The sequence below is a fragment of the Crinia signifera genome, chromosome 5 (genome assembly GCF_055691185.1).
Source record: "Crinia signifera chromosome 5, ASM5569118v1, whole genome shotgun sequence".
NCBI lineage: Eukaryota > Metazoa > Chordata > Amphibia > Anura > Myobatrachidae > Crinia > Crinia signifera.
In genome coordinates, this window is record NC_139221.1 from 14,113,427 (window position 1) to 14,130,817 (window position 17,391).

General features: G+C 46.0%; 1 protein-coding gene across 1 annotated transcript in view; it reads right to left on the minus strand.

The window, feature by feature from the left end:
• Positions 1 to 7,059: 7,059 nt before the first annotated feature.
• EIF3E (eukaryotic translation initiation factor 3 subunit E) overlaps positions 7,060 to 17,391 on the minus strand; it is a 32,730-nt gene continuing 22,398 nt past the window's right edge. The window contains exons 8-13 of the mRNA XM_083186697.1: positions 16,994 to 17,120; positions 16,348 to 16,449; positions 14,783 to 14,892; positions 10,425 to 10,527; positions 7,370 to 7,504; positions 7,060 to 7,243 (exon numbers count right to left, since the gene is read on the minus strand). Coding sequence (XP_083042823.1) covers positions 7,205 to 7,243; positions 7,370 to 7,504; positions 10,425 to 10,527; positions 14,783 to 14,892; positions 16,348 to 16,449; positions 16,994 to 17,120 — 616 coding nt within the window. The 3' untranslated portion in view covers positions 7,060 to 7,204. The remainder of the gene's footprint in view (positions 7,244 to 7,369; positions 7,505 to 10,424; positions 10,528 to 14,782; positions 14,893 to 16,347; positions 16,450 to 16,993; positions 17,121 to 17,391) is intronic.

Below are 17,391 nucleotides of genomic sequence, written 5' to 3' on the forward strand. Positions count from 1 at the left end.
GAGACAAAACCCCTTTTTTTCATGCCAGATAGTCCCCTACAGTCATGGGACTATGTAAAAACCGGACCTGGACAAGACCCCGGACTGGACATCAAAATCTGCAGTCCGGAGCATATAGTGTCCGGTCTGGGGGGGGGGGGGGTGTCTTATCACTAGGGACATGGGGAAGGGGAGATTACAACCTTCACGTGAGGTCTGGACCATTCTTGCTTTTGCTACATTCCCGGACCATACAGGGAGGCTTTCTTCTCCCCTTCTTCTCTCCCTGGTGACAGCTGTCATGTGAAGCCCCCGGACAGGACGCCCCAAGACAGGACACCCCCCGGACCAGACACTACAAGCTCCGGACTGCAGATTTTGATGTCCGGTCCGGGGACTTGTCTGGGTCCGGTTTTTACCCATACCCTACAATCGTCAGCCATTCTCATAAAGAAATCTCCAAATATGGTTGCATTATGAATTGAAATGAATAATGCGCAGCGGACGCTCCAGAGGCGGAGCTGCAGTTCAAAATTCAAATAGGGGAGCCGCTCCCACCAACTGTCATCCCAAACTGACTCAATGGCAGGGGGTGTGGCTCCCTATTTGAATGTGCTACAGTAGCCTCCACTGATAACGAGGCCCCTTAGTTTGAAAAAATAAAAAAAAGTAATTTCCCCAAATTTTTGCCAGCACTTGACAATATATATACAGTATATGTATGTACCATGCGTGCAGACAGTAAAGAATGCTTTGTATTTTCATCCTTTTAAAAAACTGATATTTTTACAGGGCTTCATAAAAATAAATTCCAATTCCTTGCATTTAATAGTAACAAGTAAGAAGCAAGCGTCAGATGTAAGATGGATATCCGGCGCGCGGCAACGCATGCGATAGATCGGACGTCATGTATTCCCTTACATAAACACTATGATATATAGCTGACACTTGGTTTAAGTTGATATAATCCTCTTCCTATAAATGCTTTACACATGGCGCTTCTCTGGATTAAATCCCCTATCTCCTCACTGGACGAGCCCAGGAACTTGCGCTTGATCTCCGCCACTCGCTGAACATCCTGCTGCGTAGAACGACAGCACTATTTACAAAGCAGCGACATAACTCCGGGCTGGGAGATGACTCTGCGTGAGTGAGGGTCATTGTGATTTCTGGATTTGTCATTTCACTCCGACAAGATAAACACTTCTACAGCCAGAAACCGTGGAAGAGAGAAGACAGAGGAAAGGGGATGAATCACACAGCAAACAGATTCCCGCTGTATAAATGCATCACCTCCCCAACCTACAGGACAGATAGCAGGGGGTCGCCGCTGGCCACACTCTTATCTAAGAGTCAGATGTTCCAGTTGTGTAATATCTGCACTGGCAGTGACACAGAATGAGCTGAGATGCGGGCATGACATTTATAGACCTAACTCGTTAAAAGCCGTCAAAATAATGGCTTCGGCACTGTACTTTTACCTTGGGCTGTGACAGTTTTTAATTTGATCTGTTTTTAGCCCAAACTCCCCACACCCAATCTGCTCCTACCTCCAATCTCTGTCTTCACTGCTCCCTCTACAGATCCAGCAAATTTAAAACAGATCAGAGTCCCTGCAAAAATTGCTTACACTTTCTGTTATGACATCTTTTAGAACACAAAGGAGTAATTTGGTCTGTCAAGTGGCCTGTAGCAGTTCTTCACCTCATAGAGGTGAGGAGTAGCTTGTCATTGAGAGAGCGAGCTTTGGGTACCTTATACACTGTGCAGCATAGGCAAAGACTGGGAAGTTACACTTATCTTGAACCCACCTTCTCTTGGAAATTGCCTTAACTTTTGACAATCGCACTGGTATATAATACGATTACTAGATGCTGCCACATCATGCAGTGTAAGGGACAGCTAGGAATTGCTGCACATGCCCAGTGGTAGCAGCTTCTTCTAAGTTTGATGTATGTGTGGATCGGAGTCCTCAATCAGTGCACTGGACCAGAGAGCAGCTGCCAGGTAGAAGAGACAGGAGCCTTGCCATGAGGTGGGAGAATGCGAGCCTAGAAAGTGCAGTACTGATTCTATTATGTTTGTGTATTTATTATGGTAGGTTTCAAATTTTACTGACCACTTATATATTATATAAATGTATTACAGTCTATTCTATAGACCAGAGATCCTCAACCTCAGGACCCCAAACAGTGCATGTTTTCCAGGTCACCAGGCAGCTGCACAATTATTCACAGCACATATTGAAAGATCACAGATTGAGCTAATTATTTTACCTGTGATTCCGTGTGGAGACTTGCAAAACATGCACCGTTGCGGGTACTTGAGGACCTAGGTCAGTGATGGCTAACCTTGACACTCCAGCTGTTGTTGAACTACACATCCCAGCATGCCCTGCTACAGTTTTACGATTTGGCCATGCTAAAACTGATGCAGGACAAGCTGGGAGGTGTAGTTCAACAACAGCTGGAGTGTCAAGGTTAGCCATCATTGACCTAGGTTGAGAACCACCGTTATAGACCATTTATAGCAGGGGTGTCAAACTTATGGCCACCCAGCTGTTGTGGAATTGCACATCCCAACATGCCCTGCCAGATTTATATCATGGATTGCTAAAACTATGGCATGGCATGCTGTGACAAGTAGTTCCACAACATCTGGAGGGCCAGGAGTTTGACACCACTGACTTAAAGCCCCCATACATTAGGCCGACTTGTCCTAGGGACAAGTCGGACCCAATTTACCTGCGAGTCGCCCGGCAGCTCCCCGGGAGGCTCACATACAGCCATTTTTGCATGCGATTTATCCCATGTAAAAAAAACCCCGGGGAGCTGCAGGGCGGTGGGCAGTATTGGGGGCGGGCAGCGGTGGTGGGGGCGGCCAGCGGCGGTAGTGGGGGCGGCCAGCGGCGGCGGCGGCGGCGGGGGCGGTCAGCGGCAGCGTTTGCGGTGAGCGCAGTGTACTTACACATAGCAGCAGCGGCAGGGACGGGACGCGCAGTGGCAGCTATTATATTTTTAAAATACTTGTCAAATGACCGGCCGCTCTCTGATTGGCTGAGAGCTCTCCGGCCAATCAGAGAGCGGCCGGTCATTTGACAAGTATTTTAAAAATATAATAGCCGCCACTGCGCGACCCATCCCCGCCGCTGCTGCTATGTGTAAGTACACTGCGCTCACCGCACACGCCGCCCATCCCCACTGCCCACCACCGCTGGCCGCCCCCACTACTCCCCCGGTGTCTGTATGCATATGCCTGTCAGGTGGCAGGCATATGCATACAGGGAGGTCGGACGTGATCGTATGTACAGACCGTCCGACCTCCCTGATCCGGTCCGATGCGCACGGGACCGCGCATCGGATCGGATCAAATGTCACATACCTACGATTTTGGGCCGATTTCATCCGATTATCGGCACAAAGTGCCGAAATCGGATGAAATCGTCCCAAAATCGCATAGTGTATGGGGGCCTTTAGGGGGTGAGATTTAATAGGATGAGAGATTCAGAGAGTGAGAGATTTGGTAAGAAGTCTACAGTTTTTTTTTTTTTAAAGGGGCGATCATTTACACTGCAAAATCAATCACCATGTGCAGTGTAAATGATTGCTGCTTTAAAAAAAAAAACTGTAGACTTCTTACCAAATCTCTCATCCTATTAAATCTCACCCATAGGGTTGAGATTAATACTGTATTCCATTCAGCATTGTGTCACTCTGGGTCATCCAATGCTACTGCCAGCGATCAGTCACGTGTACAGGTGAGCCACTGAACTACTGTACACTTGTTACGGCGATGACTATCACAGCTGGGCTGGTATATTCAGCTTTCTGTTTATGACATCAGGTCGGACTGGGCCGTTGGAAGGTGTGTACGGTTCCCAAATCAGCCGCTAGACCTACTGACAGAGCGCTACCCATCACCAACAGACGCCCAGATCACCGCAGATATGGGTGGTCCTAAACTCCCAGGTAACCGGTGGCTGACGAGAACACAGGTAATCTGTATGTGTGATGCATGTTGGTGATTCTGTAGGACTGGCAATCAGGACAAAGGGTTTGGGAACACTACCTGCATGACAATGCTACAGATCAGACATCACACTTGATAATAACCCTGGTGAGGATGTGTCATTGTCTGACATGCCTGTAGTCTCATTGCCCAATACACACGTAGGTCGAGGACTGGCCTAGCGGCTGACACTGGACTGTTAGTCTGCCCACTGGCTAACACATGCCAGCGCCCGAGCTATACCGAGGCTTTGGGAGAAACTATGGTTCTAAATAAGAGAAACAAAACATTCTATTCATCAGACTGAGGGCCAGATGCACTTAGCTTCAAAAGTGATAAAATGGAGAGTGATAAACAGCCAGCCAATCAGCGGTGGTTTATCACTCTCCATTTGATCACTTTTATAGCTTCGTGCATCTGGACCTGAGGCTTTAGGGGGAATAGCTTCTAACCTATAGGGTTCTGTATCTGTCTCAGAGTATAAGAAGTACGACCCTGTTATTGCGCATACTCAATGCTAAATCTAACGTAGCAATTAGTTATAAGGCGAACTATTACATAATCAAAGCAATGGCGATCAGTAATCAACCAGATCCTTTGACAATGCCGGAAGGATCCATAGATTTATTAAGCCAAATACTCACCCAAAAGATTGCTGCCAGAACAGGTGGCAACATCTTCAACTAGTCTTAAGACACCACAAACTGAAAAAAAACGCTTTAAAGTGTTTCATATACTTTGCCCTAAGTAAAAAAAAAAATTAATGGACCCTTATAGCCCTTTAATCCCTTTGGTGGCTGAGCTGCAGGAGCGGGCTCTCCCGAGAAATGTCCAGGCATGCCAGAAATGTCCAGGCTGTACAGAAAGGGTTGCGCCAGTGGTGCATCCAGCGATAGTCCACTGGCTCTCGATGGTCCGGTCATTAGGTCAACAAGGGAAAAGGGCAACGTAAGGTCTAGGTCGAAAGGTCAGTAGACCGACAGGTCATTAGTTCGACAATGTCTAGGTTGACAGTCAAAAGTTCGACTTCGGGTTTTCACTTTTTTTTAACTGAATGTCAACAGTCGACATGGACACAGTTTAAAGTGCACCACATGCGGTCGCTGCGCTCGGCACACTATTTTATTCTCCCACCATGCCCTAGTGGATGGTAGGGCATGAAATACCACCTGTCGGCACAAAAAAACTGTGAAAAATAACATGTCGACCTAATGACCTGTTGACCTAGAACCATTTCCACCTAATGACTGTCGACCATCATGCTGTAGACCAAATGCCAGCATCCCGTTCTTCCCATTTGTAATAATTGACCTAAGCAACGAAACCCCGACCATAGCTGCATGCTTACAGGAATTCATCTGCTGCACCTACGTGGCTGATAAATATCTTATTGAGCAGTAACAAGTAGCGGATATATTGAAAACTTTGTATTAGGGAATGCTAAAATGATTGAGGTCAGGCTGGGATGTGTAGTTGCACAGCAGTAGGAAAGCCACAGGTTTGTCTAGGACCTTGATGGCTAACCTTGACACTCCAGCTGTTGAACTACACATCCCAGCATGCTATGCTTCAGATTTAGCATGGCCAAATAGAAAAACTGAAGCAGAGCATGCTGGGATGTGCAGTTCAACAACAGCTGGAATGTCAAGGTTAGCCATCAAGGGTCTAGGTAGGATGTGGCCTGTTTAAGCCAGCTAGTCTCCCACATACTAGTTACATTGACCCAAGGAGACCATAGGAGCACAAGAACATACATACATACATGTATGTATGTATGTATGTATGTATGTATGTATGTATGTATGTATGTATGTATGTATGTATGTATGTATGTATGTATGTTTTATTTGGAAATAGCTTCCTCTGCTCTCATGATCTAAATATACGGGGGTTTAGGATGATCCGTCAACGCATCAAAGACCTGTCTCATGCCGTTATCCGCTGCATCCCCGGCGGGTTCTACCACAAATGTAAAGTGTTAGAACGCTGCTCTGTATATCAGGAGAGGTCTCTAATGAGAGTGCACCAGACAGCAGTTAATTCACTTGCGCCATTAGAGACTAATACTTACCATATGTATTAGTTAGGAATGACAGATAGGATATATCACCGTCTGAGCAGTATGCAAATACCGGCACAGTATCATTCCTCAGAGGGAAAGAGATATGTGATGGAGTTTAGATATACAGAGCGAAGCGGTACATCACCACTACTCCGTGTTCTGTACTAGGGACGCCAGACAAAGAACCGGTTCCAACAGGGACGGTGGCATCATAAGGTCAAAGGTCTTCAGTGCCCGTTTGCTTTGTTTATAGACCTAAATATCACCACAAAATAAAAACACAAAACTAACTACCATACAAAGAACATCTGGAGGAGGGACGCCGGCACTTTTTTCCTAGCAGGGCACCCAGTACGCTGTAAGCGGTACAGGGCTATTCTCCGTAACAAAATCGCATCGCATCTCATGGGCCATTATAGTGCCATGCGATGCTTCGGGGTAGCGTGGATAGTGGGGGGGGGGGGTGGTCAGTGAAACCTCATTGTAGGTCATACAAGTGTATAGCTAATGGCATGGCATCGCACCCTATAAAATCGCATGCGATTTTCCGGGAGGTGCAATGCAACCCCCTAGGGCCAACAGAGCAGTGAATTAAAGGATCGCATCGCATGGCCCATGAGATGCACTGCGATTTTCTACGGTAGTGTACGTAAGAAAACTGGGCGCCCTGCTAGGAAACAAGTACTGGGATGCCAATTTCCGGGCATTTTTTTTTTAAATCCCGGGATTTGGGATTGAAAAACGCTCAAACCTGGGAATTAGGACTCCAATCCCAGGATGCGCAGTCTAATGCCGGGATTAGAAACTCCAATCCCAGGCTTTCAAATACTGGCAATTTTAGGGCCAAATCCTGGGATCCCGCTGATCCAGAGATGGCGGAGAGTTCTGGGCTGCAAAAATCGTTCTACTGAGTGGGCACCTTTATATGTTTGGCTCTGTAATCCAACAAGCAAAGTAACAGAGAACCTGGAGAATAAACCGGGTATTATACACAGACGTAACACCAGAGCGTTGGTAAAAGCCACTGCAGACAGTTTTATTGAAAACAGAGTGTGCGCTAGTCTTACGCCGCGGTGACAATATGCAAGACCGCACTGCCTGATGCCTGCACAGGTTAGGGGGGAATTGGGCCAAATATCTGTTCAGTCGGATTCATCAATAGAACCCGGAGTCTTGTGCCGCCCAGTTAGGTGCCTGCAATGAGAAAGGAAGGAATGAGTCATGTGGTGCTGATTCTGTGGCAAATTGACATCACATAAGTAGTATATGAAAAAAGAAAAAAAAAAAACAGTGCCGCCAACTGGCAGACATTGGTCTCACCTCAGTCCGTGTATTCTGGTTCATCTTCTTCTCTATATTCATGGCCAGCATCTGGCTGCGGAAAGACAGACTCTTCGTCTTTTCAATGACTTGCTGGTAGGGCGATACGGCATTGTTTCCCATTACCACATGACCCTAGAATAAAAGGGAGGGGAACGTCAGGCAGAGCCTTAAAGTATTTATTGTATGCTTAGAACAGACTGTTCCAGCCAATCAAATTAAAGGACGAATTGGTAGAACAGCGTGTGGAAAGTGGATGTTCTGCATTTATACATCAGCAAGAGATTTATACAGTAGTTACGTAATGTGTCAACCGTGATGGGCATCACAGAGAGAACTAAGAGTCTACAAAGACTGGATGTATACAACAACCTTAATATAGAACTGTATTAATGTGAATGGCTAACCAGAATATCATCACACACACTTTGCAAAAGTGGTCGAACTATTAAGCAGGTACTGCACATGCCAGCATGCCTTGCCACAGTTGTTGCATGCATCAAGAGTAAAACCATTGTAGGGCATGCTGGTATATGTAGTTCCACCGAAAAGGCCCTGGTCTACAGCACCAAATTCACACTATAACAGTGTTGCCCCTAACCCTTCTTTATTACAGGGCATGAATCTACAACACCGCACTTTCATACCCACCCAAGTACGTACAAAGCAGGTGAAACAGCCCAGAAGCCCATTTACACATATGGGGGAACTTGCACTTTATAATGGGTAAATGTTCTTATATAAGACACTACATCCATCTATGCAATGTATTTATATAGTTTTTTTTTTTTTTTATTAACCCTTACAGTAGTTTTTTTTTCCCAATCAAAATCTGTTTAATCACCATGATACTTTATAAAAGGGACGATTGAGGCTACCGCACATCCTCTTTCACCAACCACTACAGTTACTCATGTAGGATACCACTGCAGATGTGGCCTCGTACGCATTGGCTCAAGTCCTGACAACTAGTCCCTCTCCGGTACCAAAAAATCCACATTGCCGGATTACATTTATCATCTTGATAGGAGACATTTGTACAATCGGAGCAGATCTGAGCCTGAATCTGTACACGTGGGCTCCGACGCCCCATGTTACGTTGTTTCTACCATTGCTGTGCGGATAAAGGTGCAGCGTCTCTGGTGCATGGAGTGGTGTTTCCCGCATCCGCAATGCGCATAAGTGGCAAAACGTAATAAGTAATACGGTATGCTGTAATTCATGGGGACGCTCCGTCGCAAAGAGCGCCGAGTACTGTGCGGCATAAAGATGCTGGCAGGTGTAGGACACAATCTGTCCGGTTAGATGCACATTACAGCTCCGTATAGAAGCCGACCAATTCTGAACTACACAAATAATTGAACATAGACCAAAGCGATTGTACATTGAGTGATTGGACACCTCCCATTCAAGCGGTATGGTCTGCCATTGGGCAGGTTTGGCATCAGATGTACAGTAGATATAGTAAAGTGTGGAGCTGGCACAAAAGGGAATGGCAAAAAAAATGGTCCACAAGATCCTAGAAAGCAGGTTGTATGTTTGCTGAAAAAGGTGTCTGCAAGTGGTGGACTTAGGGTGTAGGGACAGCAATACAAATCCGGGTTGCTCTAAATCAGGGGTGGCCAAACCGGTCCTCGAGATCTACCAAGGGTCACATGTCCCAGATCACCTAGCTGGTACACAGCTGTAGTCGTTAACTAACTGTCACATTTTCAAACCTGCTGCATTCATTCCTACTATAGATCCACAGGTTGGCTGGAAAACATGCACCGTTGGTAGATCTTGAGGACAGGTTTGGCCACCCCTGATCTATAGGCGGTCTGCATCCAATCACTTTTATCTACATAGTCTAAAATATCCCGATACATTTTTCTAATAATATGTAGTCTGATTTAATCTTTAGCAGGATATTTATGCATCTGACAGCAAGAAACAACCGGATATGGATTGTGAAGGAAGGCATAAAGGGAATAACAAATAAGGACGTGATGGCAGATTGCTGTGGAATAGGCGATAAGATAAACGAATGTAGGGACTGAGACAGCGTATAAGACAGTTGGGATACACTTTGGGCCTGATTCAGAATCGCTCACTAGACTGCGCATATGCAGAGCACCATAAAATGACTTCTCCGCTCACAGCCGACAAGTAGCGCAGGACTCTTCTGCTGCACGGTTGGCTCTGACATCAGCCACCCGTCCAGAGAAGGCTGGGGGAACATCTGCATTCCCTGGTGCCCGCCCAGCGTTCCTATGGGCACACTCATGAAACGCCAGGTGTCCACCCCCGAATGCCCCGTCTGTCAAACACTATGCGAACACTCCTGTGAGTGAAAATCTGTCCGAAGGTGCTCGCATGGCGGGGGGCTGCACAGGCGCATTAACGAATATGAGCAGTCCCCCACCATCAGGCAGGTCTGAATCAGTCCGCTAGTTTCTTAGACTACATCACAGATGTTTGGCTGGCAACTTCCCATTTGTACTGGATGTAAGTGCAGGGTGGTCACAAATAAAATCCCCATTAATGAAAGCTCAATATCAGATGCATCAGACCAGGCGTCAGTGGACTCCCATCCGAGCTTGTACACTGCCATCGTCTACACAACCCACAAACGTCTGGCTTTTGATAGTAGTGTTATCCGTCTTCCACAAAAACACAACACAATGATGGGAATTGCAAACTTGTCAGGCGCAACCAAGTCACACCTCATCTCACTGGGTTGCTCCTAAGAAGTCTGGAATTCCCATCATTGTGTTGTGTTTTTAGTCTGTTTTTGGGGTTACCGGAGATAACCTTGGGATAGTACAATAGAGAGGCCATAGTGTGCCAACAAGGGTCATCGCCTATAACTCTATAGCTCTGGATAACACTACTAGTCCGTAACGATCGCTGAGGATCACTACACTTCACCTGACCGCCATTGGGTTACATCAATCCTGTAAATGATGCACTGGAGCAACCTGAATTACAGTGGTGCAGTCGCGGTCATCCCAAAAATGAATAAAAAAAAAAAAAAAAAAACACAACTTAGGAAAAACGAATGATAGACCCTTACCAATTTGGAGTCTATTTTAGCGTCCAGTCTGGCATTCCGAATTAAATTGACAATCCACCTTTCGGCTTCCTCCGGACTCATATTCAGCTTGTCGGCCAACATGCTAAAAAGCAGATTAATAAAGCAGATTAAATATATATATATTTTACATATATAAACTACTAAATACAAGAAATGATGGAAACGGGGGTTAGCCCAATAAACCAAGGTTACACCAGACTTCTGAACATTTATTGTAATCTATTAAAAAGTCAGACGTTTCTTACATTTTGCCCAGACCTGTTCGGCCGAAGAGATAATTGGTCTGGGAGAAGTGTTTCTAATTAACTCAATTAGTAACATGGTAGCACTCATCTGGATGTTTGCTTTGATGTGTTGTCACAACACTTGTTCTCAAAAACATCACAGGACACTACATACATAAAGTGGCTCTTAAATTAGACGTACAACCCACGCATTTCCAGCTTCACGTCATCGGGCATTAACACAGCGACATCCATCAACGGTACAGCTTACCCCCAAGTTCTAGCCACACAATGTTTGATTAAGGCTCGTCCCTTAATATGCAAATGAGCAATCATTAAGTCATCGGTTTGGTCTTTTCTACTTTTACAGTTTCCTGCTTTAATTCGCCTCTTTGCTGTGTAAAGCAAACAATGAGCAGGGTTCCAGGCCAGCGCAGACTGTTCCTCTCTCACGCTAGACATGTGAGTACATAAACTTTAAAGTGCCTTGCAGAGAGCACCGCTGTGACTCAGAGGTTTAAAGCTCAGATTAGGTTTCCCACGTAGATTGTTCCCTTGCATGAAAGTGATACCGTGACAGGCAGACAGAAAGCGCTGAAGTGCTGCGTAAGGAGAGGTTGGGAGATAGGTTAATAAAGGCCCCATTTAGCCAAAAAAATCTTATGAATATCTTAAAAAAGGTAGAATCCTGGGCAGCACGGATGGTGTAATGGTTTCATTACTGCCTCACTGCACTGAGGCCATGGGTTCAATTACTACCATGGCCCTAACTGTGTGGAAAGTAAAAAAAAAAAAAAAAAAAAAAAGGGAGGTGAGACTGCGCTGAACACGCGGCTAGGTTTAGGGTTGCTGCAGGGGTTCCTGGGGTGTACTACAGTCACCCCTAGTAATGCAGGTCTGAACAAGAAGGTGGAAACTCCTGCGCATGCTCCTACCCCTGAATAATAATTGTCCATTGTTATTCAGCGGTAGGAGCATGTGCAGGAGTTTCTACCTTTTTCTTGTTTAGACCCCCTAACTGTGTGGAGTTTGTATATTCTCCCCATACTTGCGTGGGGTTCCTCCAGTTTCCTACCACAATTTGAAAAATATACTGGTAGGGTAAAAGGACTCCAATAAAACTTAACCCTAGACTAAACCCCACTTTGCAATAGTTCCAGGCACCACTGTCTGCAAGCCAGAGACCTTACCACGGTATAGTGACAGGGAAAGGAAGCCTGAACTTGTGGCTTAAGACTGGATTGCCCTTACACAGTTCATATGGTCAGCGGGGCGTTTGGAACTGGGACGAACACCAAAAACACTAATGTAGCAACAAGTTGGCCTAAAATACCCTAATCCATTTCTTCAATATGGAAAAGCCACTGAACTACAAAGTGCGATTATACAAGCGGGAAGGGTTACGAAGGTGACCCAGCTTCTAGATGATGCAATCAATTTGTTTTTTTAATAAGTTGTGTGTCATTAAAACAAAGTGTAAGAACACAATTTGATTTGTGCTGGTCTATTATTAAAGGCTTTTATTTCCGTCTCTTCCAGTAACACCTACAAAATGAGAAACCTCGCTGCAATCACCAGACGCGGAGAGCGAGGTCAGGAGGCGCAACAGAATGGGAGATCAGGCAGGTCGCTGAATTACTAAGGCAGCGCGCGGATACTCTCACATTAATCTAACACGGATTAGAAGGCTCTACAAAGTGTCACAGGTCCGTCGCCTTGTAACTGGCTGGTGCCTGAAACGTTCACGGGTCGCAAGGCTGAATTACTGAGGACCGCAACCAATGAGCCAGCATATTTGTGATCGGATTAAAAGGAACAGTTCTATAATAAGGAACATGCTCTTATTTAATGCTAGAAATATCTTACAGGATAGAATTGTATCGCACTCTTGGATTTAGTTTTAAAATGCAAAACAGAAATTAATTTTTTGTCCAACTATACACGATTGTATATAAATGTGATAACTTCTGGAAGGTACGGTAGTTTGCAGGGTATGTAGAGGATAAGGAGGGTTTTCAATCCAGGATTCAGGCTGTTGGAAACGTCCCTACAGTCGGAATCCCAACCTTTTTTGTCCAGTCCGACAGCACGGCAGTTGGAATTCAATGTTCGGGTTGAGGAGTGTCGGAAAGTACATGGATCTGTGAAAAACTGCCACGGATTGTCCCAAAATGGCTGTGAATTCGACAATCTGCAACAGTTTCCGACAAAATACATCCAGCATTTTTAAAAGTCGGATTGTACACGGTTCAATGCGTCATTAACAGCATTGAAGAGGTGAGTGGCGATCTTTCCCCTGTTGAGAGGTAATCAGCACAGATTGAATAGCAAGTGTTTAACCACCACGGCCATGAAGGTAAAGTCATGAAGGTTGTTTTTTTTGGTTTGCTCGCTGCTTTGAAACTAGAAAAAGTCAGGAGTGCAGTTACCGGACGGAGATTGGATTGGTTACAGCCGTTTTGGTCATACAGTGGCTTTGAACGGACAGCACCAGATGGAAGCAGCACTGTGAAGGACACTGAAGATGGTCTGATGGCACACACAGACGTGGACATGCCAGTCCACACGCACTGGCACCCCACCAGATGGCACGTGCTAGTCCACACGCACTGCAAGCCCACCAGATGCCATGCGCCAGTCCACACGCACGGCAAGCCTACCAGATGGTTTGAGCCAGTCCACACGCACGGCAAGCCCACCAGATGCCACGCGCCAGTCCACACGCACGGCAAGCCTACCAGATGGTTTGAGCCAGTCCACATGCACTGCAAGCCCACCAGATGCCACGCGCCAGTCCACACGCACGGCAAGCCTACCAGATGGTTCGCGCCAGTCCACACGCACCGCAACCCCACCAGATGGAAACTGCACAAGTCTACGTGTAGCCTGCAAACAGCAGGAACACTTCTGGAGAAAAAATGTTTACATACCAAGCACGTGACCACACATTCTAGAGAAGACAATTACGTATCGCTACTTCACATCTTTCCAGGAATTACGACTTACCTTTAATGACAAGCCAAAGCAACTTCAAATCACTGTATAATTAAAATCTCTAAATTCTGTACAACTGTCCCTATGGGACAAGACCCAATACCTACCACCTGATGGGATTATTACCATGTAAGGTCATGGAAAAAGAGAACTGGGAGTGAAAAACCTTAACAAATGTTTTTTAATAAAAGCTATAAATAATTCAACAACAAATAGACGATCTGCAATATTGGAGATTAAACAGCCAGATGTGGGAGTACTGTACATGTAAAAGATCATTGGGACGTCCCAGTTCCAAACGCCCCCTGACCATATGAATTGTGTAAGGGCAATCCAGTCTTAAGCCACAAGTTCAGGCTTCCTTTCCCTGTCACTATACCGTGGTAAGGTCTCTGGCTTGCAGACAGTGGTGCCTGGAACTATTGCAAAGTGGGGTTTAGTTGTCCTGGGTACAGTACTTAATTCTCCCTATGATACAGCCCCTTTCCAACCACTTACTGAATACAACATTAAGACATACTGATGGCAATATAACCACTATTACAATGTTACCAAGATAGAACAGACTAAAGACTAGGAAGGCCAATTACAGGACACTGAACAGCTCTCAATACCAAGATGCCCCAGTATGATTGGAGGGAGGCGCAGCTCGTGGGGAAAAGGCACTGCGCAGCGTAAAAGCCAACATCACGCAGCACAACTTCATTGCCGGACAGTGTCTGAGCAACAGGGTCCATCCAGCAGGTGAAACGTTACAGTCAGGAGATAGATAGATAGATAGAGACACACACACACACACACACACACACACACACACACACACACACCTTAGTTCTGTAATATATGATAAGGTGTGCACATGTCGCTGTAGTTTCGGCCCTAGAGCAGGTCTGACCAACCAGTGGCTCTTCAGTTGCTGTGAAACAACAAGTCCCAGCATGCCCTACTACAGTTTCAGCATTCCCTTATACCAACACTGTGGGCAGGCTCAAGAGCTGGAGAGCCAGTCTGCCCAGGCCTGCCCCAAAGCGCTAATGCCCGGCCCACATCAGAAAACAGAGACATGCGAGCATTACGCGCCTTGTATAAAGTAACAGGAGCGGACAGCGGTGATCTTACCTGATGCTGATACATTGGTGGATGCGACAAAAAGTTTCAAATATAAAGAGTCTGGCGTTTTCTATGAAGTCTTCCAGGCAGGCCACAAGGAAGAAGTCATTTACCAGCACCTGCAAAGACAACGTGTATTATAGCACAACAGAGATGGAAACGCAAAAACGAATACGAAATCCCAGCAGCTTGTGATAGACAGAGGATGGTGGTGTTCTTCTACAGTCGGTCCCCATTGATTAGGTTTCTGCCTTCTCAATGCGATGCCTAAAGGTGCGTACACACGGGGGAGATATATTGCTCAGTGTCTCCTTTTCATCAGCGACCAGAGATGGTCGCTGATGAGAAGGAACCTCTGCCGGGTGAGCCGCAGAGGTAATCAGCTGGTCGCAGGAGAAAGCTCCTGCGACCAGCGATTAGAATGGGGCTGAAAACGGGAGCGCGCACCCAACGATTTATCGCCGGGGCACACTCCCATCACTGGCAATATGGTCGCCATCACTCGACAGCCACTAATTTCTCAGTGGCTGCCGAGAACACGGACCGGAGTCCGACCAACCACAACTCACTGACGCACCCAGCAGTTAGGAGACTACAGCGCTCACTGCATAACAGAAAAAAAAGGCAACAACACAAAACACTTTCAGATGTGCCATCTCTGCGTCTGCCTGTGTAACAGGGTCCTGCATTCTGTTCTCCTACTAAAATGATCACATGCACAGGGTTAATACAGGGAGGGGGGCCTGGGGGAGCACAGGGCTTAAGAGTTTACATGCATGTACCAAGACCGTTGAATAAACAGATCACACCCCTTTTTGTGACTAACGATTCACAATCTCCCGCATGACTCACGCTGTCATTATTAAAGTTAGTTATGATTTCCCCCCACTTCAATAAGTAGCAGGGCTGCATAATTGTGTAACTGATTGATGCAGTCATTTTACTAACACACAATCATTGGGAACACTCATCTACTTCCTCCCGGGATTGGTCACCAAGTCTGCTAATTAGTCAGATTAATAGGTTCCCCCATCACATCAAAGTGGCAGCATGTGGGTAACCAGGACCGCGTCACGTGAGTAACTAGATCTGATTGCCACCTGCTGAGATTACAGCAGATCAGCCAGTATACAGCGCCGATTATACAGAGTACGTTGTTGCTGTAACTAGGACGAGCCTCACTGGCATTATACACAAGCTGCTGTAGGACACAGATGCACATGGTCAGGACTCCGTAATGTATGGAAGGTTCAGCCTGGCTGGGACGCCGTAGACACAGGTTACGAACCCCGCTGCTGGCCGAAACACATCCTGATCATTCCAAAAATCCAGCATCAGGGTCTTATTAGCGCTTATAAAATAATCCAGGTGCTGATATCTGGATCAAAGATTGGAGGTGAGCCCAGAGTGATTAACTCCAGAACAGTTATATAACGCACGTTAACATAGGAGATCTCCATATTTTATCACGGGATGAATCTATTTAACACTGGAATTTGCCGTCATAGACCGAACGCGCAACTACTAAATTGGGCAGAATAACTTTATTAAGGCTAATCCCTGCAAGCACTCACCGATTCGCACTCCCTTAATTTCTTCTGTGCTCCATCAAAGTCGAAATTGACGTATAAACACTCCACAAATTCAGTGATTGGGTCCTTGTAGGTGTAAGATTCCTGTAAGGAAAAAAGTTAGCAATTGCTACTTTGGAATACAAAGATGTAATATTAACAGCACAACCTAGATGGACAGATTTAAAGTCCGACTTGTCATAAGAAGAAGCCATGTTCTCCCCGAATGATATTGTTCAGTGACATCATCCCCAAACACGCAGTCGCTGACTATATTGTTGCATTTCACTAAATATCCAGAACGGGTGGAGGAGGGGGTGGGGGTGTATTAACACGCATATCATTAATGATAGAGGGCACACACTGAACAATACGCATGATAATATTGTCAAATATATCGTCACCGTACAGATTTCATAAGGAAAATCCCATAGTGGGTACCCAGTCTAATACAGAGTCTTTTATAAATTACTCTCAATGGAAAATAATGTGGAATGTACATGAAACCTTTCAACCAGGAGGTTTATTCTCTGCATTCAATGAAGCCGATGAGATAGAAAAATCGGCAGCAAATCGCTGTTGAAGGGTCATAAACATAAGATGAAACGTTCCCCAATATTAAACCGAAGAGAATTTCCTTGTCTCCTACCTGCTGGATCACTTTCACCAGGTCTTTCAGGACCTGCCTCCGTTTCCGGACGTCTTTGTTTGTGATGACGGCTGTGGTCAGGTATCGGAGTATGTGCGGGCACATGGTCTGAATGGCGTTCAGGTAGCTGAAAATACGACAGTTCCCAATTCAGTTGGATCATGTTGACACCGCTACAGCACATGTGGAGGAGCCACCGCTACAGCACAAGGGGAGGAGCCACCGCTACAGCACAAGGGGAGAAGCCACCGCTACAGCACAAGGGGAGGAGCGGTGTCAACCAGGTGTAAAGTGTTCTCATTAGCGTGAAAGGAAGGGAAGGGTGGAGCGCAGAACTGAAAAAAGTAGAGATCGCTCTTCGCAACCATTTATATTTCTATGGGAATCTAGAAGTATAA